This window comes from Nyctibius grandis, chromosome 16 (assembly GCF_013368605.1).
Source record: "Nyctibius grandis isolate bNycGra1 chromosome 16, bNycGra1.pri, whole genome shotgun sequence".
NCBI lineage: Eukaryota > Metazoa > Chordata > Aves > Nyctibiiformes > Nyctibiidae > Nyctibius > Nyctibius grandis.
The window spans coordinates 5495257-5517479 of record NC_090673.1 but is presented as its reverse complement, the minus strand read 5'-3'; the positions used below and the strand labels follow the sequence as shown (position 1 = coordinate 5517479).

The 22223-nt window shown below is 41.6% G+C and overlaps 1 protein-coding gene across 1 annotated transcript in view; it reads left to right on the top strand.

Annotated features, from left to right (window-relative positions):
* The window catches only part of GPR107 (G protein-coupled receptor 107), a 39287-nt gene extending 17368 nt beyond the window's left edge, over positions 1 to 21919 (top strand). Inside the window, exons 14-18 of the mRNA XM_068413921.1 lie at positions 514 to 557; positions 8784 to 8833; positions 9583 to 9666; positions 10471 to 10595; positions 16940 to 21919. Of these exons, the coding sequence (XP_068270022.1) occupies positions 514 to 557; positions 8784 to 8833; positions 9583 to 9666; positions 10471 to 10595; positions 16940 to 17036 (400 nt within the window). The 3' untranslated portion in view covers positions 17037 to 21919. The remainder of the gene's footprint in view (positions 1 to 513; positions 558 to 8783; positions 8834 to 9582; positions 9667 to 10470; positions 10596 to 16939) is intronic.
* Positions 21920 to 22223: the final 304 nt, after the last annotated feature.

Genomic DNA, 22223 nt, shown 5'->3' with positions numbered 1-22223 from the left:
GACTCATGTGTGCAAGGTGACTACGATTTGGCCCTTGAATTTACATTCCTGCAGGGTAGCTTCTGTTATATAAGTTGCCTATGTAGACATGTGAGCTGTAATCAACTATTTAAATGAAAAGAGCTTAAAAGAGCAGTAAGATGCCAAATGCTTGGCAGTGCTCTGAATAGTAGCTCAGCTTAATTGTACAAGTGGAAAGCATTATGCTGGAAAATGACCCAGTTTCTCACTCTGCTCCCTCCCTCCCACAAAGCTTTCTGTAGGCTGAAGTAGGTTTTGGCAATTGGCTTTCTTAATCTCAAGGAGATACAGATACTTGAACTAACTGCCCGAGCTGCAGAGATGGGGGTGAAATATATGCAGTGCCAGGCACGCTAAGCACAGTTAATTATGAGCATACTCCAGCCATAAAGAGCTAACAAAACTTGTCAGTGTTCTAGAGAGCTGCAGTGAAAAGGGAGTGCAAAAATTATAGCTAATCTACTCTTTTTTATTATTATTTTTATTTTTTAGGTCAATAAGACATTTACAGGAGGCTTCAGCAACAGATGGGAAAGGCAAGTAATCTGTAATTTTTTTCTGTTTTGTGCTACATGCCATAAGATGATGCTAGAATTTCGAACACACGATGCTGATTTAAAATATGTACACTAAAACTACAAATCTACACTATGTTATTGTCACACTGCTGCTTTTCCTCAGTGGGCTTGTGGGAATAGCTTTTGGAAAACGACCTTTTTCATATATTGCTTTGACTATCAGAGCTCATACATGGAACTCATTCTCTGGTACTTGCGCAGCTCTCAGTGCTCGAGCTAGACATGACATGTAGAGCAAATCATCTTGACGGATTTGCCTTCTTTTCTCAGACTCGAGTGTTCAGAAGCAGAACTAGAAATGAATTCCGGAATTGCTGACTATTAGTCAAAATAGCCCTTCTTATTTCAGAAATCTATTCCTGCCAGAATAAAGGAAAACAAACCTCATTATGAAACAAAACATAAATTGGCATTCAGTGTAGCACAGTTCTTGACTTGTCCATGTTTGTACAGCAGCTTAAAGGACTGTTTGTGTAAAGTCGAGTTGTGTTTATTGTAGCAGTGAAAATGAGATGATGGATGGAAAGCCAACCCAAATATGGCTTCTGTAGCATGTGCTTTTCCTGCCTTATCCACTCACTTCTTCTGAATTAGTTCCTCAGTTGGCTGCAGATGCAAGCCACAGAGCATAGCACTGGCTTCCTTGGAAGCAGGCAGCCATTTCGATATTCTGTCATTCGATGGCTTACTCTTCTTAAAAGCTTTATTTGTATTCTGGCTCCTTGGTTAGTAAACACAGAATATTCTTCTTTTTCTCCAGTATCTCCAGTAGGTCCTTTGTTGGCAACATCCTTTCAACCTCCAGTCTTATCCCTTAACTCTTGTCTCTCCTTTCTAGAGATAGCCTGCTGGGTCTGGATACTTCTTCCAGCCATTTCCTGGCTTCCATGAGACACTTGCATTTCAGTGCAGATTGCCTCCATGGTTTAGTAGGCGAAGTTCAAGGCTGGGTACTGAACTTGGTTCTGTGCAGACCACAGATTAGGTCTTTTCTTGCCATCTGTTAAATTGAAACAATAATGAAGGTGAGCCCAGCATTTTTTTTGAGATTCAAAGCTGTTAAAAAAAACAAACCACCATAAAAGACGCATAAAAAAAAAAAAGAAAACACTCCAAACCTAAAGGGGGCAAAATATTAATTTCTAATAGAAAACAATGTAAAAGAAATTAATGTTGGTAATGTAACGTGAATGTCATTGGTAGCTTTCTCATCAGTGTGTTCACATGGGTTCAGTGACGTTCACTGATAATTTGTTTTACCTTGTCCACTGAGCAGATATTCCGGAGTATTTATGCTCTTACTGTTTCAAAGTCTGCTTAGATGTTCCTTGAAGCTGTCTCTTCTGAAATGAGGACTTTGCATATGTAAGGCCTGGTTCTTAGCTGAAGCCACCGTGTGTGACTGAAAATAGAGGTCAGCTTTCCTGTAACTAAGGCAGGACTGCTGGGTGGCAATGGAGCCTGGGACTATTCCGATGCTGAGCACTCAGCAGCTAGTGCAGGTAACTGAGACACCAAAAACTCTAGGTCTGTGTGGCCTCAGGTGGTCACCCTTGCACTTGATGGTTCTAATCACAAGGTGGTGCTATGGAATTTGCTTAGCTTCAAAACAGACTGCGTGAAGGAGAAAAGTAAGGTGGCCAACATCAAGAATGTTCAGAATAAAGACTGAACCTGCCCACTGTTCATCGTAATGGGTGGGATCCAGATCTGAGTAAAACCAAGCAGTTCTGAAGGATGCATTGTAGTGTAGAATGTGGAGGTAAAAGAAAATGGTGATCTGAGAAGAGCTGGTTGTGTCTTTATAGGTAGTCAATGCTACGCACAGTAGCCCTTAAGGACTGTTCTTAGTCCTCTGTTTTGTGATGTTCTCCATGAGTAATGGCACTCTTTATCATGAATGTTGCTTGTGGATCACCTACTGTTACCATCTGGTTGGGCAGATTGGACAAATTCAATTAATTGTGTGTTGAGAGGGACTTAGCAGCTGTGTTATGCCACACTAATAATAAAAGAATAGCTAAGGAAAAAATTTTCAGGGAAAACATTGCATAGGCTGGCAGCAGATTGTGGCCAGGACAGCCACAGTGCTGGGACCCACTAGTGAAATACAATGTGGTTAAGAGTTTTTAGAGGCTTGTTGATAGGAGCCCATGGGGAGCAAGTGGATGGCAAGTGATGCCAGAAGCAGAATGTTACCTAATGATGTCATGCTGCTAGTGTGCCTCATTGAGAAAACCAAAAGTGATTTGGTTGCTCTGTAATAAGGTAAGATCATTTATGTTAGGCTTATCAATGAATAGCCTTGACTAGAACCACCTGCTGTTAACTCTGTAGGCTTCCCTTGGAGGCCCTGTTCTACAGAGGTGCTGCATGGTGTCTTAGCTTCTCATGAGAAAAATAGGACCAGTGCTAACTCTAAAAATCACAGCATTTTTTTTTCCACAGATGAAGATAGTTTTCTCCTGAAGTGGTGAAAACTACTGGATCCTCTCATATGCAGTGTAACTGCTGCACTGCCTGTCCTGTGGTTAGAGCTGACTGATTTTGTGCAGACCGTTCTGGTTGGACTGCCTATCGCTTGCTAGGATTTATTGTCTAGTATTACCTCAAAGGCTGCTTTCCCTGTCCTCTCACACAGACTTCATTAACTTATAGGGTGTTTTGGGGAATTCTATACTATAAATTCAATAGCTGTTCTTCCTGGCACTGAATCTTCTGGTGACCTTGTCGCTGATGAGAAAGAACCTAAGGAAAATTAATTTTGCTTTCTTGCGTCTGTTAGGACTAACAACTCCAGGACTTCATGGCTCAGTATCCTGGTGATGTTTCCTGACTGTCTGTCTGTCTTGTCCTCTTCCAACTACTTCACAACCTGTTTATTAGATAACACTTTCTTGGGTCAAGTGCCGCCACGACTGCACTTTGACTAGACTAGAAATGAAGCAGAAGCTGGTCAGACTACCAGTCTTTTAGTCTTACAGCTGTACTTGCCATAGGCCTTTGTATTAGCAGTGTACAATTATTTTAAAAAGCTTTTTATAAGTAGCAATGATTTAGAGTCAGAAGCTAATGGTCATTTAAACTTGATTTTTTTTTTTTTTTTAAAAAAAGGTGATTTTTTTAAAGTGGGAAAGCTAAAGGAATGGGTCTAAAGATCTCCCTGGATAATTATGGCTTACATGCACGGATGCTGTGGATTGCTAGTGAAGAGTAGGCATGGCACAGTGATACAGCTGAGTTTGAGCTGCCTGGTTGTTTGCTTTTTTCCTTGAAGGAGATCTTTAACTCTAAAGCAAAATATCTGACCTACACAGGCTTCTTATCTCACGTGGCAGTGGGTGTAAACATCCCATTTTTAGAAGCTTTTTTTCTTCCTCTTTTAAAATCACCACCTTCAGACTTAAGCAAGTGCCTAACTGCAGCTCTTTGGTCTGTCACTGTATCTTCTTTCAGATGGGAGCGTGCTCTCTAGATCTGCATTACAAATGTCTTGCAGGTTTAAGGAAATCAGCCTTGCAAACTGAGCTAGAATTGTTTGGTCTGGAAAGCTGCTCAACTACCACTACCCTGTTTACAGGCATCATGAGAGAAGGAAGAGAGGGAGTATGTTGCAGTAAACTTCCTTATTGTTTGAAATTCAAAGTTCTTGGTCATTGAACCTCTCGAGTCTCATTACCTGCTCTTGTGTATCATGTCATCTGTTGCTTGAGGGAGGAATGGAGGGCTGGAAGCACCACTGCAGTTTTTGTTCTGCTTGTACCTCTGTGTATATGATGAGAGATGTGAAACTCAGTGCAGCCTGATCGTGAACAGTTAGCTATTTTCCTGAAGCACTGCAGCATGTCATAGTTGGCAGCAGAATTAGGGGAAATAACATTGCAATGTGTAGCTCCCAGGCAACATTCCCTGTGTGCTGTGCAGTGGGCAAACGATGGTTACCGCTTTCATGCTTGCCCCCTTGTCAGGAAAAAGCATTTGCCATATTCAGTGTCTTTCTGCTTCTGTACCATGAAAATGCTGTGAACAGAGCCTGATCCTGCGTGGTGCAGAACACCCTCTGCTTAGCTGAGCTCAGCAGATGCTGCCTCCAGCAGCAATGGCTCTGTGGAGACCTGTGCTAAAACACCTCCGCAGCTCTCCAGTGAGGAGGAGGGGGTAGCGCAGGCGTAAACATGCTCCAGGCAGTACATGGGCATCTCAAACCTTGAGATAAAGCTTAGTGATTTAAGTGTCGAGACCTCAATGGATAGCACGGCGTAGCTGGGGAATGTTGAGAAATGAAATAGGCCTATTATGTTCCAGCATACCGCTTCCAGGCGCCCCAGATAGCTATCCAGGGTTGATACAGCAATTACGTGTTGGAGATACGTTGCTTATCCTGTACTTTGGACATTCTTCTGACCCTGGTGGGGAACTTTTGTGCCAAATGGCTAATGTGTTTCAGAATATTCAAGATTAACTAGGCTGTGCCACCTTCTCATGCGTGACACACAGTTGCTGTATCTGTTTGCTTGACCTCTTCTTTCTGGTATAGGAATGCTTTTAAGCAGAGTGCTGTAGAGATTATAGGGTCATATTTCTCAGTTACTCCTGGAGTTGCTTTTTGAGGTCTAGGTCTATGTGTGTGCCTTCATTCTTGGGGAGTGGGGGGAGTAAAAGACTTCCATTTACTATTTGGTAATGGCACAGATTGCATCTCGAATGCACCAGAGTTAGTACAGCATGCAAAGCATTGTAGAAATATTCTTAGCTGTACGTACTTCAGCATGTTCACTCAAGATGCGTTATGGTTTGCTCTTGCATACTATATTATCTGGACTTGAGCTCCTTATGCCCTCGGCTGCAGTCCTCTTCTTGTTATTACATACCTATTCTAAAAAGGTCAGATTTATTCATCAAAAAGCTATTGTCTGATGGTGTGCAAGGCTGTAGGAGATGGTCTGACATTCCCAATCTTGTAGGCTGTGTCAGCATTTGAAATTAGCACAGAGGGCAATCTGAAAGAGAGACTGATTATCAAAATACTGCGGTATGCTGTTTTGATTGATGCAGATCAGGCTATTGCAGGCACAAGCTGTTAAAGTAAATGGTGATAGGGGAAACTGAGGGAAGCAAGGTTATAGATGATGTTATAAATCTTTCTTGGAGGATGGCTTTTATCTTTTTAATTACTCTGTGAAAGAAATGGAACACAAGTATAAATTCCTTTGTAAAACCTTTGGTAGAAAGTCTCTACTTTTTTTTCTTTCTCTGCAGTTAAGTACTGTTCCTTGAAGAACGGTTATCATACTCAAAACATAAATTTACCCAACCTTTACTGCATGCTGTGATTGCTGCTGTGTTATCACAGCTTTACAGGTTGGGGCTGGCAGTGATTCAAGGTGTAAGTGACAGCTGCTGGCCTAGCCTTTCTCCTTGCAAGTGTTGCTGTCGGTGTCTGGACTGCCAGGCTAAGGTGAATCAAAGTCTTAGTGTCCAGCATAGCAAGACTGAAATGTTACTGCTTGGAGCACGTTCAGTGTGTGAGAAAGCAATTCACAGGCTGCTGATGCTAAGCAATGATGATTTTAGACCTTCTCCAGAACAGCGAGTACTGTAACTTTGAGCTGCTTAAAAAAACTGGCAGAATTCTGTAGACACGTATTAATACTGACTTTAGTATCTGATAGTGGAGGGAAGTATTCCTGAAGTTGAGGCAGCTAGAGGAGAGCACCTAGTTGTGATAAATAAGCAAGACAGCTTCCAGAGATGGGTCTTCAGTCTTTCTACTCGGTGGTGTCTGTCTTTTTTTTTCCTCCCCTTGCTCTTCTTTCCCATGCTTAGCCACTCTAGATATCTGGATGTAGCAAACTATGACTCTTTAGTATTGATTATCATGGTGAGTAGGTGAGATCTTGAGCTGTGCTCTGTCAGCTGGGAGAGGTGGCATTGTGACACTTCAGTTGGCAGCCAGGTCTTTGGCTTCACTATCCTTTCCTCCCATGCACTGCATGAATCCAACAGAAATGACTCCCCAGCTCCCTCGGTTGTTGACTGTAAAGTACTGATGGACTGGCAGTTTGAATCACAGCTGTTGAGTTGGTGTTCCTTTAACTACAAAGCCTGGTAATTCTCATGGCCTGTCATTGCACCAGTTGGTAGCAGTTCTTGAAGATAAATGCGTTCAGTTCAAAATAGATCCTTCTGTGTACAAACCGGTATGTGGTAAATCACAAGATCTTCGTGGTCACACTTAATGTAGCTCTTCTTTAAATAGGACAATATTGCTTCCCTGCTTCACGATTTAATGAGCTTGTCCTGCATATTTACGTGCTTTAATCTCTCTCCAACTGTATTATGAAAAGCTTTTAACATTAGGTTATGTGGTAGAGCACTAGACCCATGAAAATCCATAAGGTTTTGCCATTTAAATGTGGGAAGCTAGCTTTTGCAAGGGATGGAAATGAGGGAGAAGGTAGCTAAGACAGTGTCTCGGTGCTGATTTAGATACCAATGATTTAGTTAGATTCTTCTTCTAGCAGTTCCAAGTCTTGCTATCTGTTGCCCAGTGAAGTGCTCTGTGCTTCACTCTGCAGATGCAAGTCTAGAGCTTGGTCATTGCTTTCTGGAGTCCAGAACTATATATTGCGACGTAGATGCTATTCTATGTTCAGTGTTTCGTCTTGCAATCCAGAAGGGAGCATCCTCGCAAAACTAGAGAGCTGGTGCTTTTCTGACACACCGTGCCACAAGATTGCCCCCATGAGCACAGTCTTGGCCAAAGCCAACCCGGTCTGACTGGTGTTCAGATGAGCGTTGCACAGTACAGGCTTTAGCTGCATGGAAACAAACCTGGTGTTCCTTCACAAATAAGGCTTGCTTTTTTCCTCTGGAGCTCTGGCTCTGCTTTCTCTTCCTGTCATGCCTTGTGCTCTGTCAAAAGTTAAACATACATTTGAAAATGTGTAGAAACCACTAGCCAGCACTTAATCAAAACTACTCTTGGCTTAGTTTTATCTACCTGTTAGTCAGTTTATGCCTTGTGTTAGTCAGGTGCTCTTGTTACAGTGTGTCTGCTAGAGGAGGCTTTGTATCAGTCTCAAGGTCTCCATAGCTTTCAGTGGTTCTGGAACACTAAAGGTAAGTTTTGGAAAGTGACTCTTGATCCCTGGATTATACAAAGTAGGTTTGTAACAGAATGTTGTCTGTCTTCGCTGTAGCTTGTGTAGTGGGAATCTATAACAGCTTATTTTGAGTGGTGCTTTTGACATCACCTTTCCTTAAGAAAAGCTTCATTGTTTTTGTCACAGGAAGTGAAGCGTTTTCTTGGTAGCTATTAGCCCTTCTCTTCCTGATGTGTAAAACTGTCTTGTGCTGTTGTGAACCTAGAAGACCTGTGTGCAAATACATGCAGCCTTTTATAAATCTGCTTTCTGCAGTGGATGATTTCTGTGAGGAAATGCAAGTGAACTTACGCACAATGTGTTGGCATTCCACATCTGGTAAAAAAAAAAATCATAAGGAGGGCTTGGAGGGAACACCAGTAAATGTGTGGCAATATTTTATAACTGGCAACTTGTGTTCGTTGGCTCTAAATTGCATCTCTGTATGCTGTTAATATATCTTGGACTCTGTGCCTCTCTTCTTGTCACAAAAGCACCAGGAGTCTGTATTTGTAATCCTGCTGTGCCTCTAAAACCTGACCCTCAAACCAGAGTTGACAGCTGTTCCATCTGTTGTTGACCTCTGCTCATTAACATGAATATCTGATGTGTTCCTCAAGAGCTGATGTAATCTGTCCAATAAACACAGGTTAGCCTGAAGCCTTAGTTTACACAGTTTGTGACTGAAACACGTGCGTTTATGATGGGAACTATTTAGTATAACTTCCCATTTCACTTGTTGGTTACGACTGAGCCATGAATGACAGAGGATACTGCTTAGATATTAAAATACTTCTGCTTTTCACCAAGGTGTAGTGGTTCCCAGAGCCATGATTACCTCAAAGTTGCTCAGGTCAGCTGAAGGCACAGAGCAGGTCATGAAGTACTCTAGAAAAGATACGAATTTTCTAGGAAGCTGTGTCAAGTGACATGGCCCTGAGTCCTAGTTTTGACCACTTGTCTACTTTGTAGACAAGCATTAAAAGAAACTATATCACTTTAACACTTTTTCTAATGGACTTTTGTGTTCTCTTGATAGCTGCCATTAACCTAGCAAAGCTGAAGCTTTTCAGACATTACTATGTTATGGTAAGTAAAACACACGTACACATGCATACAGAGCACTTAGAAGCCATTCAAGCCTTTTGATGGATTACTTGTTGGAAGCTACTATAGCTGGTAGATGTGGTGGAGATGTTCCTAGTTCTGTGGCAGTGCTGTGCTTTGGCAATTTGGTCAACTGGGTTACAATCCTCAAAGCAATTTCCCTTCTTTTCCTGGTGGTTGCATCCTTCTCTCTATCTTTAAATTGGTTCCAGCTATTTGTAACGCTTACTAATTTCCTCTAGAGACAGCTTGAGCTGCCAGTTGAATTGATAGGCTTGAATAACGTACTGTAAACTTGCTAAAAATTAAACTTGGGACCAAATGGTGCCTTGAGATGCATGTGTGCGGTTTCTGATTAAGTCAGTGGGAGCCATGAGCATACCTCCCAAGAGAGCATAGGCTTCTTAATGATTTCCAACGGCCTCATTTCAGACTCTTATAAGTGGTAAGAGTAATAAATCACAATCATGTTTCTCCAAGTTCTACAAAATCCTAATACTTAAAGCATTTTCATGCTGTAACTTAAATATGTTAGCAATAGCTTGAGTCATTTGGACATTCAACAAGCAGTAGAGCCCTCAGCCTATATATTCCGTGTTTATCAAGGAGCATAATAAGGCTAATCTGACATAATGAGTTGTCTGGGAATTGCTTGAGCTATTTCTCTGAAAAAAGAGTTCTATAAGGATGGTGCTGTTGTTCTCATCATGCTTTCTCCTTTTCCTTCCCAGATTGTGTGTTACATTTACTTCACACGGATCATTGCAATTCTCATAAAGATTGCTGTTCCATTCCAGTGGAAATGGCTGTACCAGGTATTTGCTAGCAAAATACATCCATTCCTTGTTTTTTTTCTTTTTCCTATTATTCTTTAAATATAACTGCACCAAAAAAAATCCATAAATTGTTTCTCATGTTGTAGTAGAACATCTCAAAGCACAGTGCTGCACCCTGTCTACTCCTGATTTTTATCACTGTGCCTAAGGTGGCAGGAATATATTTTTAGTTTTATGTTTGTCCAGCATGGCTGCTGGATTATACATGAGATGTCTGAAAGTAATTGCATTATTGATTTTTAGTCTTTCAATTTAAAAATGTCTGAAGGAAATTAATCAAGAGCATACAAAGGAGAAAAAAATGTCAGGTTTGCCCTATGTAATTGAGGCCCCAGGGAGCCAGTGAAATAGGCTTTCGCTCTTCCATCTACAAGCTTTATTTGCCTAGTGACTTTTAAGTACTTGGTTTCTTAACATATAATCCAAGTAACTGTGCAGGGAGTCTTTGGAATACATTAACTGTTGAAAATACCAAACAACGTAGGGATGATTTCTACCCCCCCGCCTCATTTAAAAGCCAAGTCTTGCCATAGTTATTTAAAAGCACTTGGAGTGATGGCTAGAACTGTAACTGTATTTAAAGTGACAGGGAAAGCTGAAAGAACAAAGGGCTTGACAGCCTTTAGCCTGGGATTAATGATAACAGGACAGGAATTGCTTTTTTGTTTCTGCTATGGCACAGGCTTCTTGGCCATTAAACCTTGAACCTTATGAATGAGGAGACGTGTTTCACATCCCTGAAGGATTACAGTCTGAATGTCAATCTTGTGTTTTTACTTGCAGCTGCTGGATGAAATGGCCACTCTTGTGTTCTTCGTCCTCACCGGGTACAAGTTCCGTCCAGCATCAGACAACCCTTATCTACAGCTTCCTCAAGACGATGAGGATGACTTGGAGATGGAAGCTGTGTAAGAACTGCGCCCCTTATTTTTTTACCTCTTCACTTAATTTGAGAAAAGTAATGTTTACAAACAGTTTACTTTAATCTCTCTAAATCCTTCTTTGAAAAAGATTAGGATCTGCCCACACGCTTAAAGAAGAGCTGTCTATTTGGTGTGTGTTTAAACTAACAAAGATCTGTGATATGCATAGGAGCCCCTGAGCTGGATGTTGCAGTAGTGTGGAATAAGCTGGTGAAGCTTTTCATGAGGCAAAAAGATGCCCTTGAAAAGATCAAGTAAAAAAGCTTCTGTTTCATCTATGTTGCTGAACACCAACGAGCCTTACAGATTGTCATTAATGCTTCATATTTAAAAAAAAAACAAACAACAAAACCAACAACAAAAATGAACTACCAGTCTGCAGAATATAAATGAACATGGTCCCTTCTACCTTGACGTTCAGCCTGTAGCTTTGCAGAAATTTACCTTAAGTAATACTGAGCTGAGGAGATGGATTTTACCAGTGCTCTTCCCTGTTCTATTCCTTGCTAGTAAACCATGAGGCACCACAAATGCAGTAGGACCTGAGTTATTCTGGAGAATTTATAAAGTAGGGCTCAGCCGAAGTCCCTGTCATGTTCTTTGCAGTGATTTTCTGAGGACTTCAAAAATGAGTGACATTTCTGAATCTGTGATAGAAACTGCCCTAAGAAATTCAGCATGCTAGAAGTGCTGAATGCAGGTATAATTGCCACAGACTGTGTTGCCTTAAGAGGAGCAGAGCTAACCTAATCTCTTTAGAAGTTAAACGTTTCATGCATAATTGCAATTCATGTACAGGCTCAGAAGCCTGTTCTTGAGAGTTTTTCCAGTTTGGCAAATCTCCTTTGCCTGGTCTTGAGTGAAACAAACCAACACTCCAGTTTTTATTGTGGGGGGGAAAAAAAAAGTCAGGATGTGGTTGCCCTCATAGTTAGCTCAGAAGGAAATGGATCTTATTGGGAAATTGCTACAAGGAGGTTTGAGGTAGAATCCAGCCTGAAATGTCATGCAAGGAGTTTAATTTCTCAGAAATATCTCTAGTAGCAAAGATCTTCTTTCCAAATGCTTAACTATTTTTGCTTTGGGTCCATAAAATGTGTCATTGTTGCAAGTGAAACCCAACTAGTGGGTAGTAACCTTGAAATCACTATCACTTAAAGGTGTTTAAATGGTTTATGTAAGAAACCGGTTTCAGTTTGGAAGCTGGTAAATAAACATCTGCATAAGGAAGGAACTGTCTGAACTGGAAGATGTCGTGGGATTTGTAATTGTGCAGAAACAAGCTTTTTTCCTCTTTGCCTGCTAGAGTGAATTTCGAGTTTGTATTACATGCTTAATGAATTTTTACTTGTGTTTTTTTTAGGACTAATAATATGGCACCTTTCAAACTTAGTGATTTCAGTAAATTGGAGAAGCTGCTAAATTTAGGAGAATCTGCCAGAAATAAGCTGGAGAAAGTTTAATGAACTAATTAAGTGATTTACATCTTGCCATAGTGAAATAGACATTACTAGAAACTCGAGGATCAGAATTCCTTGTGAGCCTTTTCCTAGTAAGGCATTTTGCTCTTTGCCTTGGGAGTTTCCTTTGTCGTGTCTTGTGGGTTGTTCCCCTTAGCCTTGCTTGAATTTTTCTCATCTGATTCACCAGAAGCTTTACTCCATTTGGGCGCTTAGCAGGGTGTAATCTCTAAGTGTCTTGTTCTCCCTTCCCCAGCTGCATCAGGGAGGTTAAGTTTGCCCATATTTGAAAACCATGGTGTATACACCTGTGACAGGTGAAGCACTGCAATGGAAGTGTATTAAATTTCCTGTTGACTTGGTCTTGCTGGTCCTATTTTTGCTTTTATAAATATTAAATGTTGTTTCTGGAGGGAAAAAATATCAAGGCTTATTTGAGCAAGTGACTAAGTGCCTGACAGCATCCTGACTAACCATTGTATGAGTGTTTTGTATTTCGTGTGATAAATACCCACTTGTCTTCAGAGGCTATGGCAGAAGTTAAAAGCCCTGCAAACTTCAAACTTCATGGTGTTCTGCCATGTCTTATTGACAGGTTTTATGGTGGTTTTCCTATCCCAGAGGGCTTTTGTTAAAATCAGGCTCTTTAAAACATTTGCTGCAGAAGCATTCAGTTTCTTTAAACTCAACATTTCTATGAGCCAATGGAGGGGAGAGCCGTGAGGTCACCCATTTTCCAGGCTTGCTTGTCTTCCAGCAAAAAATAGGACATTTTAAGTGCAGCTCTCTAGTTTATGCCTGTTTTCATGCAGTGCAAGCTGTACAAAGCTCAGTCTGGCAGTGAATGTAAATATTGCGAAGGACAGTGTGGAAATCTGCAAAGTTTCAAGAAAAATCCAAAGACTAGGTGTGTGTGACAGAAGCAACATAAGGTGCAAATCCTCCCTCTGTAAATTCTTGTAACTCTCAAAAAAAATATAAATCAAGAACATTAAAGGTAACTTGTGATAAGTCTTTTCAACTAACACGCCTCTATTTTGGGAGAAAGCATCCACAAATATGTTATAGGACTTTCTCTTCAGTTACACCAGACTCAATAGAAGTTGTCCTGGTGAAGAGAAGACTATGATTAAACCTGAACTAAGGACCAGTCTGTTCTTTTTCAAGTAGGGTCAATAGCCATTCATCATCAACAAAGTGGCTTTCTGTATATTCTGTGCTGGGCAGCCTCTTGAGCCTGTTCTGTCAGTATGGGGGCTTGTCGCTGACAGATTAAAGTACTCTGTTTGAAAAGGTACAGCCACACTTGGCAGAAAGAGTTGTCAGGTTTCCAGTCCTAATGCCATTTCTGGGGCATGAACCCAAAAATATAAACAGTACAGCAGATGAGGTGGAGTGAGGAAGGGGAAAGAAGCAGTTCTGGGTGTGGGTTTCTTTTTTTTTCGCTCTTGCAGTAAGTTGTTTCCTTAGCTCAGCAGGTTTGCTGTAAATGCTAGTTACCAAAGTGCTCTTTTACAGATCTTGGTGGAGCATATGATGTTCATACATGCATGTGGGGTGAAGATATTTCCACCGGAGGAGAAATTGCAGGAGAAGCCATTAATGGTTTTGTTCTCAATTCAGTAAATCCATCTTACTGAGTGCATGGAGACTTTGTTTTTCCTTACCACCCAAAAAGGCCTCAACATAGTGAACTGTTGTGGTAACACTGACCTACCTTTGCTTATGCCTTGGGATCTGGAGTTTCTCACTGTATCATGAGGCAACCTATTCTGTGCTGAGACTTGAAGTCCTGGTTGGTTGCTTTTCTCTGCTTCCTCTCAGGTTGTACTTCATGGCAGACTGATTCATGATGCTCTCTGCTAGAAGTGATTTTCTTCACCTAACACATCTTTCCCTTGCAGAGATCAGCTTTTTTTCGCAATGGCTGATTGGTTTTCACTCCAGTTTGCAATAGCTTGTAAAGGTTGGCTGCTGCCAGCGTTGCAGTGTTTCTTATTGGGACTATAAAACAAAAAACAGGAGAAAAGACAGCTGAGATCCACCACTGTGGAGGGCTGACAGTGCTTCTGAATGTTTAGCCATCTCAATACCTTGAATACAATGCGGGGGGCAGGGAGCTGAAATTTCTGCAGCACATACCACTGCAATGGAGTGTTCAGGGAACTCCTTTTGTGCCTCACTTGTGACAGGTATCCCTCTGACAGCACAAAAATTCTTGCTGGAGCGAGATGGTTTAGTGAGAAGGATTTGTTGTATTTTAGCTACTGCTAGTTTGTGGGCTAGAAATGCAATTCAGCAAACTGCGGGTGAGGAGCATTTACTTGCAGTATGGCAGGTCAGAACTGAAGTATTGAGACTGCTCGGGGGCTGGAATGAGAACTGCAGTATGCTTGGTCTTAGCGCTGATACCCTTATTTTACTGGGCACTGAAATGTGTTGGCTGAACGGATTTTGAGAGGAATTGCCCATTGTACGTGAACAATCTGAGAAAATGAGGACTCGAGCTGTGCCATATACTTGTCATGAGACAAGAACAGTGCTCATCAGATGGTCTCTAACTTTCACTGTTGAGGAATCCACCCCAGAATCTCTCCCAGTTCTTTGCTATCGTTGCAAGGTGGGAACAGTAAATGGCCTCTCTGGTAAGAAATGACATGACTTGGCCTGTTTGCAATTTTGGGATGTAGCTGTTTGTCCTTTCCCTCCATGCAAGTGGTTCATTCCCTCTTAGCCATAACCTCTGATCATTTTTGTCATCATTTTGGTGTGTAATGGGTTTGTAATTGTATTAAAGTGCAGTGCTGAAGTCTAGACTGCATGCCAAGTGGAATCTTACTAGCTGTGAGTCAAGTGTTAGGACTACTTTGATGTCATGCGTGTGCAAAACACCTATTTATATATCCCAGTATGTCTACTGCTGCATTGCTGTCTTAGTGGCTCATTTTTGGTTTGTAGTCCATTGTAATCTTCAGTTCCTCCCCGAAGAACTGACCCTTAGCCCCTTATTCTGTAATTACAAAGTTGATTATTTCTGAAGAGTAAACTTTGTAGGTGTCTTACTGCATTGTCCCATATTTTTCAGACCATTACTTCAATTTGCCAGAATCTTTCTGCATTCTAGTCCCGTTCTTAAATATGTAGCTCTTAGTGTCTTCAGATTTAATAAGCAAGTTCTATATTCCATTACACAGGCAATTACTGAAAGTATTGAGTAGAAGTGAACCCAGGACAGACCTCTCTGGAACCACACTCAATGTTCTTTCATTTTTGACAGGAAACTATTAAGTACATCTCAATGCATGCTTTTCCAATTAGTTATGCGTCTACTCTGATGGTTTTGTCTAGATCATGTTTCCCCAGATTTTTTCCTATGTGACTATGGGAAAACCTTTGGCAACAGGGAGAACTTACGAGATCTGCATGTTCCCTGTGCTGATAAGATTGATGTGATTTCTTCCAGTCAATGTTTACTGTTTACTAATTCCATCTTTCTCCTTTAAGCAACCTGCTTACTTTTTTTGCTTCTATTTTTTTTTTTTAAATTTCAATAGGAAATAAAGTTGCTCTTTGATCTGTACTCTTCTGACCCTTTCCCTGTTCCCTTAAACACAAGTTCATCTAGGCCCACTCTAAAGCGTCTGAACCACTGACGCTCCCAGTGCTGCCACTGCTAGAGAGTCACTGAACACACCAATTTGAGTAAATTATTTTTACAGTACATGAACAGAAGCTGATATCCAATGTGGAATTAAAGGCATTATCAGAAGAGTGCATCTGAAGATTACTTCTCCTCTTGGGTGGTACTTTGAAAGTGTTGTTAGCTAGTCTGATCAAATAAAGTGTTCTTACATGGTAAACAGCAGGTGAAAGCACACAAAGACTGACAGCAGCATCTTTGAACAGGACAGTTTTATGTATGCTTCCAGGCATCCCTTGTGAATGCATTGAGCTATTGGCAGTCTTGCTTTCAGCATCCAAAATAACCTTTGTAGCAGATTTGTGGGGGAAAAATACCTGTATGGAATGAGAATCCTACTGTGCAAAAGAACAAAGCAAATGTCTTGTGCATGCGAATGGCCTGTTTTGTGTAGCAACAGAGAAAGCTAGTGGGCTGGAGAGCTTGTTGGGTAGCCGAGGTGGTTCTGAGAGGAGTGGTGCTGTTCTGGCTGAATAAACAGTTCATTCTACCTAATGTTTTGAATGGTATTATGAGGCTTTATAGTTCAATGGTCAGATTGCCATGACAAATCCAGACTTGGATGGTATAAAAAGGATGACCTCTCTTTTTGGTCTTATTGCTGTTCATTGAGTAATTTTGCTATTAACAGAGGAGTCGGTGTGCATTCAGCTAATAAGGTTCATTTGGGGCACTCTCCACTGTGTGTGCATTTGTATAATACATTGTACCTATTAAAAGCCTTGCAAATGCAGAAGGAAGTCTTTCATGCACAGAATTAACGGTGTGTTAAGCTGCATAGCAAAATGTTTTTCTAAGCAAGCTGCTCAAACTTTAGCAAATAAACATCTCTTTTAACCATTTAACCACCACTGCTATCTTCTTTCCAGTATGAGCAAATATTATTTGCTCATTTAGTTTAACCATAGATGGGGAGGGCCTTGAAGCTCTCAAGTACAGTGGCCTTGCTTCCACTGCCAATCATGTTGTGTCACGATGGGTATCAAGATGATACCTGGCCTGCGAGATGGTAGCAATAGGAAAGATTGAACATCGAGACTGCTAGGTCTTGGTAAAGAGACACTTGAGAAGTGTTATTGGATATGCACAGGAAGACAAGCCTGGGCTACTGGTGAAATGGATGTTACAGTTCAAGTTCGATTCTCTGATGTTTCTCCTTTCTTTTCCAGGGTGACAACTTCTGGAGTAATGGAAGGCATGAAAAAGGTCAAGAAAGTGGTGAATGGTTCAGCAGAGCCGCGAGGCGACTGGGAAAGCACGGCATGATGGACTGGACTAAGGCAGCACTTTCAGAGAAACTTTTTTAATTTATTAATATTACTCTCAGTGGAAAGGGAGCAACTAGCACTTCCCAACACTGAAACTGCGGAGTGGGGTGTGTCTAGGGGGAGCAAAGCAGTGCAGAAATATAACTATTCCTCTGATCATAAGAAGATGGGATCTCTTGGTAACTGCAAGGAGTGTGAAGCTTTCCTAGGGGTTTTGGGTAGCTTATTCTTTTTTCCCCTTTCTGCATCAGTTAGGTATTCTGAATTGTTTGCAGTTGCATTCTTCAGAATGTGTAATACTAATGTGAAGAGACACCTTTAGTGTGTATGTAAAGTATATATTTTATATAATGCGCATATATATACACACTTGCTATGTAACATGTATGCTGGGAATTACAAACCGTGACAGAAGGTGGGAAAAGAAGATAAGAGATGTAAGTATTCTTTTTTTTTCTTTTTATAAACTCTCCTTTTGGCTTGGACAAAACATTGCAAAACAAATGAATAGAAATAGCTGCAGTTATTTGAGAGACTAAATGGGGTATTGGATCAGATGGTTTCCGCCACTACTCCCATCAGTGGGAAAGTATCTTCTTGTTTTACCCATGCAGGTACCCACTTGAACGTGTCAGGGTTTCAAATGTATTGCTATACTGGAAGCAAGTGACTGTTCTCCATTAAAAGCACTAGCCCATAGTGCAATAAGCATTGCTGTAAGTTCTCCACTGTTTATGGAGTTGCTCTTGATTCACACCCACCTGACAAGAAGTACACAAGAGGTGTAAGACTGATGCTTGCTTTTTAGCGGTCTGCCATGCTATCTTAAATATTTTATTTCAAGCTGTGACCCAGAGCACTTTGTGCGTTATAAAATATTTTCAAGGTATTTCCAAAGACGCACGTTTCTGGCACAGTATAAACAGTACCAGAGTCTCCAGTGGGATTTGTCTGGCAAATGTACTGCAGCATAAATCTCTGGTTCACCATTATCCTGAGTTACTCAGCCTCTCTGGATGGCTACTTGTACCTCTGGCTATGTAGGATTAATGATACTGCTGTTTGAGTTGAGCTGAACTGGTCATAATGATACTGCCACCGAAACCAGGCAACTGCAGCTCCCAGTCCTAAATGGTTTTTGTCAGGAAAGGAGAAGATCATGACCAGAACCTCAATGTAGGGCAATACAGAAGTCTTGACTATTAGTTGCAAAATTGCGGTGGCGTCTTTAGAGAGCTGTTACAAATGCCATGTGCTTTTTATCTGGTATTGTTAGTAAGGCAAGCTGGTGCCCATAGCTTAGTAGTAAGGCATAGCAAATGATTGTTCATTTGTGGGAGGACAGAAGTGGTTCACTGATGTAATGAGGATAAACTTTAAGAAAAATAAATCAAGTATAACTCACTGACCCACTGATGCCTTAATATTCATGTAGAGACATTGACATATGGTGCTGTTGAGCAAAGTGCTTCTGTCAGGGTGACAGGGATAGGCATCATCACAGAGCTTCAGATGTGCCAGCATCTCTTACAAACTCACTTAGGAATTGCTTTTTTGACTAAAGGGACTGTATCTCTGGGGCACGACTGATTAGAGGACTATTAGCCACCAGGTTTTTTCATTCTTTAAGTTTAGAAGGGGGATTTTCTTTGGAACCTTGAACCACTTCTTCCTCAGTCTTGAACAGGGATTGTAGAGCTCTTAAATGAGCAGTCTGTACCAAGACTTTATGTTTGAAGAGCAGCATTGTTTTCTCCGGTTGCCACTTCTTTTCCCAGGTTCTATGCATCATGGAAATGGTAGAAATGAATCTATCTGCTTTGATAACCTGGAACTGGTTTCTCTTCAGATAAAGCACAAGAATAGCCCTCTTTTCTGGGCAGAGTCCTCTTCTGTGTTTTCCTCCTTGGCTGTAAGATCTAAATTGGCTATAAACAAACACAGGCAGTCCCAGCTCATCATACACTTAAATACAATACCTTAAAAACTCATCTTCTCACTCGGCACAGTTAGTCTGTCCCTGTGGAAATGTCACTATCTGCATCCAAAGGGCTACTCAGACAGGCTGTAGACTTTGTTCAGAGGCATTCACTGGAGACTTGAAGCCTGTTGGCACTGAAGTGTGTAAGGGATAAGGATTTGCTGTCAGGAACAGAAGTGATATAACAGTGTTAATCTGGACATGATGCCATCTTAGAACCTGTTAATACCGTTTGCAAATGAGATGTGAAATTCTGATGGGTGTGGCATTTCACTCAAACACGTGAGGGGCTGTGCCAGGATCCTGGCGTGGGCTGAGCTGGTTCCAAACAGCTGCCTGTTCCATACCTCAGCATCAGTGGAGCCACCGATTTGTCAGTGCTTTTACCTTAGTCTCAGGTTTCTTTTTTTTTGATATGCACTTTTTTGCCAAAGTTGCATATGGTGTCGGTTTACCTGCCAAGTCCCTGGCTCACTAGTCAAAGGCCAAAAAATGGGTGATTTCTTTTTGTCTTGGCATGAAAAGCCATGGCAGTACTCTGTAAGTGTTTGTAAAAGAGCTTTTTTCCCAGTTCAGACCTAAACTTCTGCAGTCCACTATACAACGAACTTCAGCTGGCACCTAATGCAGGATGCTAACCAGCAGTACAACAGTAACCAGTCAGACCTAGGCATTAGTAAAGAAAATGGATGTGGATATACAAGTCAAAAACCAGAGTGACAGAAGGTTCTTACTGCAGCTGTTTCCAAAGTGAATTTCTACTTTCTCTGGAATTCCTCAGAGCAAGTTGAAAAATGTGTCTCGCAGGGTTGTATGATGGATTGGATGGTGGCTGGGATGTTGGAGGATGGAGAGGATGGCAGAAGTTCTGCCTCTCATGCAGCACAGTGTGTGCTGCACTGCAAGGCATCAAAGGGAGGGCTACTCCCTCCCCCTTCCTTCCCAAGGTGAACCCACATCTGCGGGACTGGCAAGTGTGTGACTATTGCTAGTGAAAAGCAGCAGCTTAGAGTTCACCAGGCAGGATAATAGCAGTGCTGTCTGTCTGGTAGGAAACTGTCTTTCACAGGGAGGGAAAATAGAAGAGCTGTTTGTGGGTTACAGATCATTTTGGGATACAGCCTTACTTTCCTGTCTCTGCCTCTTACTGAAGTGAGCAACTAAAACAATCACCCTGCGAGTACACAGCGGTGTGATGACAGGAGTCCTGGAAAGGCAGGTCTGGTGCAATTCAGGATAAATGGTTGTGAATGCATTCACGTGTGTTGCTGCAGTGGAGTACTCAGCACCCTCTGCAGACAGAAACGAGATCGGTTCAGTCTTCAGCTGTATTGCAGGTTACGCCCCGATAAATCCCTGTTGATGATGAGATGCAAACGCCACTGACACACTCCTTGCTGCTGTAACTGTTCAGCAAGCTGTCTTCCATAGGGAACCTCCTTCCAGTGCAACTGCCAGACTCTTGCATTCTTCAGGCTTGAATAATGTTTTCCTTGATGGGTCATCGAGAGATGTACTAAAAGAAAGCAAGACGTAATGGGGTCATCTGGAACATTGCTGCTGCTTGCTCAAAATGTAGCAGTTTGAGTTGAAGAAGCCACATGCTGTCCTATTAAGATGCTCTTCCGTGTCGTCATCTAACTCAGCATGTCATGGTCTGTGCAGTGCATTGTTCAGTGTTTCTCTCCAGCTGAGTGCCCTGTTCCTGGATTTCCATGCTGGCATACCCTGGGAGCATGTTGTAAAAATTTGCTGCATTGCAGTTATTTTGTCCTGGAGCTAGTTATGTGGAAGATGTATTTTTCTAAGCTAAGTGGACTCTCTCTAGCATGAGTGTGCATCCACCATGTATCCTTAAGCACTGTAACGTTGCTTCTGGCCATGAAAGGGCATGTCCTAATCACTCCAGTGTGCACATTTGGTGAAAGTCCAGTGGAAGATTTTTAGTGTTAAGTCTCTTTTCCTTACACTCTGCTTCTCGTAGAGAAGAGAAATGCAGTCTGGCCAGTGACAATCAGATTGACAAGAAGTGGGGGGTTTTGTTGTCTATTTGAAAGCTGCCCGGCTGCATCTGAAGAAAATAGTGGGTATTTGTATGTTCTGTTGAGCTCTGAGAACTGATGTTGCTTAGCTATTAATAAAATAATCGGGTAGAAGTGCAGGTATTGAAGGGAAGGAAATCCTTCCTCCTTCAGTCTACCTAGTCTGTCTCCTTCAGTTTGATCTGCCATGATAGCTAACAGACTACTGTTACTTTAAAGCAAACGTGTTTTATTGATTGTGTTACAACCTCCACTTCAACCACAAAACATTTCCCCATTTTTCACCTTTGTAAAAAGAGCATGGAGCTGTGGTCTGCTGTAGGTGGAAGGTACAGTGATATTTGAAACATAACGGGACTTGCACTGTCTAAAACCTGTGACCTTTTGTGTTTACTTCAATAACCTGAATGTTTCCTGAAAACTGATGTGGTGCTCCCCAGAGACACTTGACCAATGTTTCTTTGTGTTCCCTGGGGCTGCTGTGCTGGAAAATGTTGTTCTAATTTGGATTAATCTGGCTTTTCTTGTAGCTGCTGGGTATGATGCTGTTTTGGGCTTATTAATCACTTCTACTTAGCAATATTGGGGAGCTGTGTCTTTTCCCCCTTGTAGTTTCTTGCTCAAATATAGCAATGATCCTGTAAGAACTCCATACAATATATACTTGCAAGTGGCTGGAACAGGATTTAAGAAAAATACTGAGATACTCACTTAGGTGTAAAGTGACAATACTGGAGGAAAGTGGCTGAGAAAAGAGTCACTCCTGTAGGTTGCCTGACTCAAAACTCATTTATATTTTGACTGCAGCGATCCTGTAGAGAAGACAATTCTTAATAAATATTTCCCTGTGGGATTTCACTCGGCGTTCTCCTCTCTCTGTAATAAAGTAGAGCCCGACCTCCACATTATCAGAAGCACTTCGTCTTGTAGCTAGGATACGGGAGCGTTGGGCTGGTACCTGTTCTGTCAAAACAGAGTAGGGGTCTAAATAGCTTCCCTTTCCCTTTAGTAACTATTAATAATTCATTCTAGATCCTCTTGTGTCATTAAGCAGCTTTAGGGCACCTTGTACAATGTAGCTCTGAAGTCATTTAGTAAATGACCTCCAAAAGAACTCAAAAAGACTTTCCTGTACAGCAAGGTCCGGTTCCAGGGTTTTTGG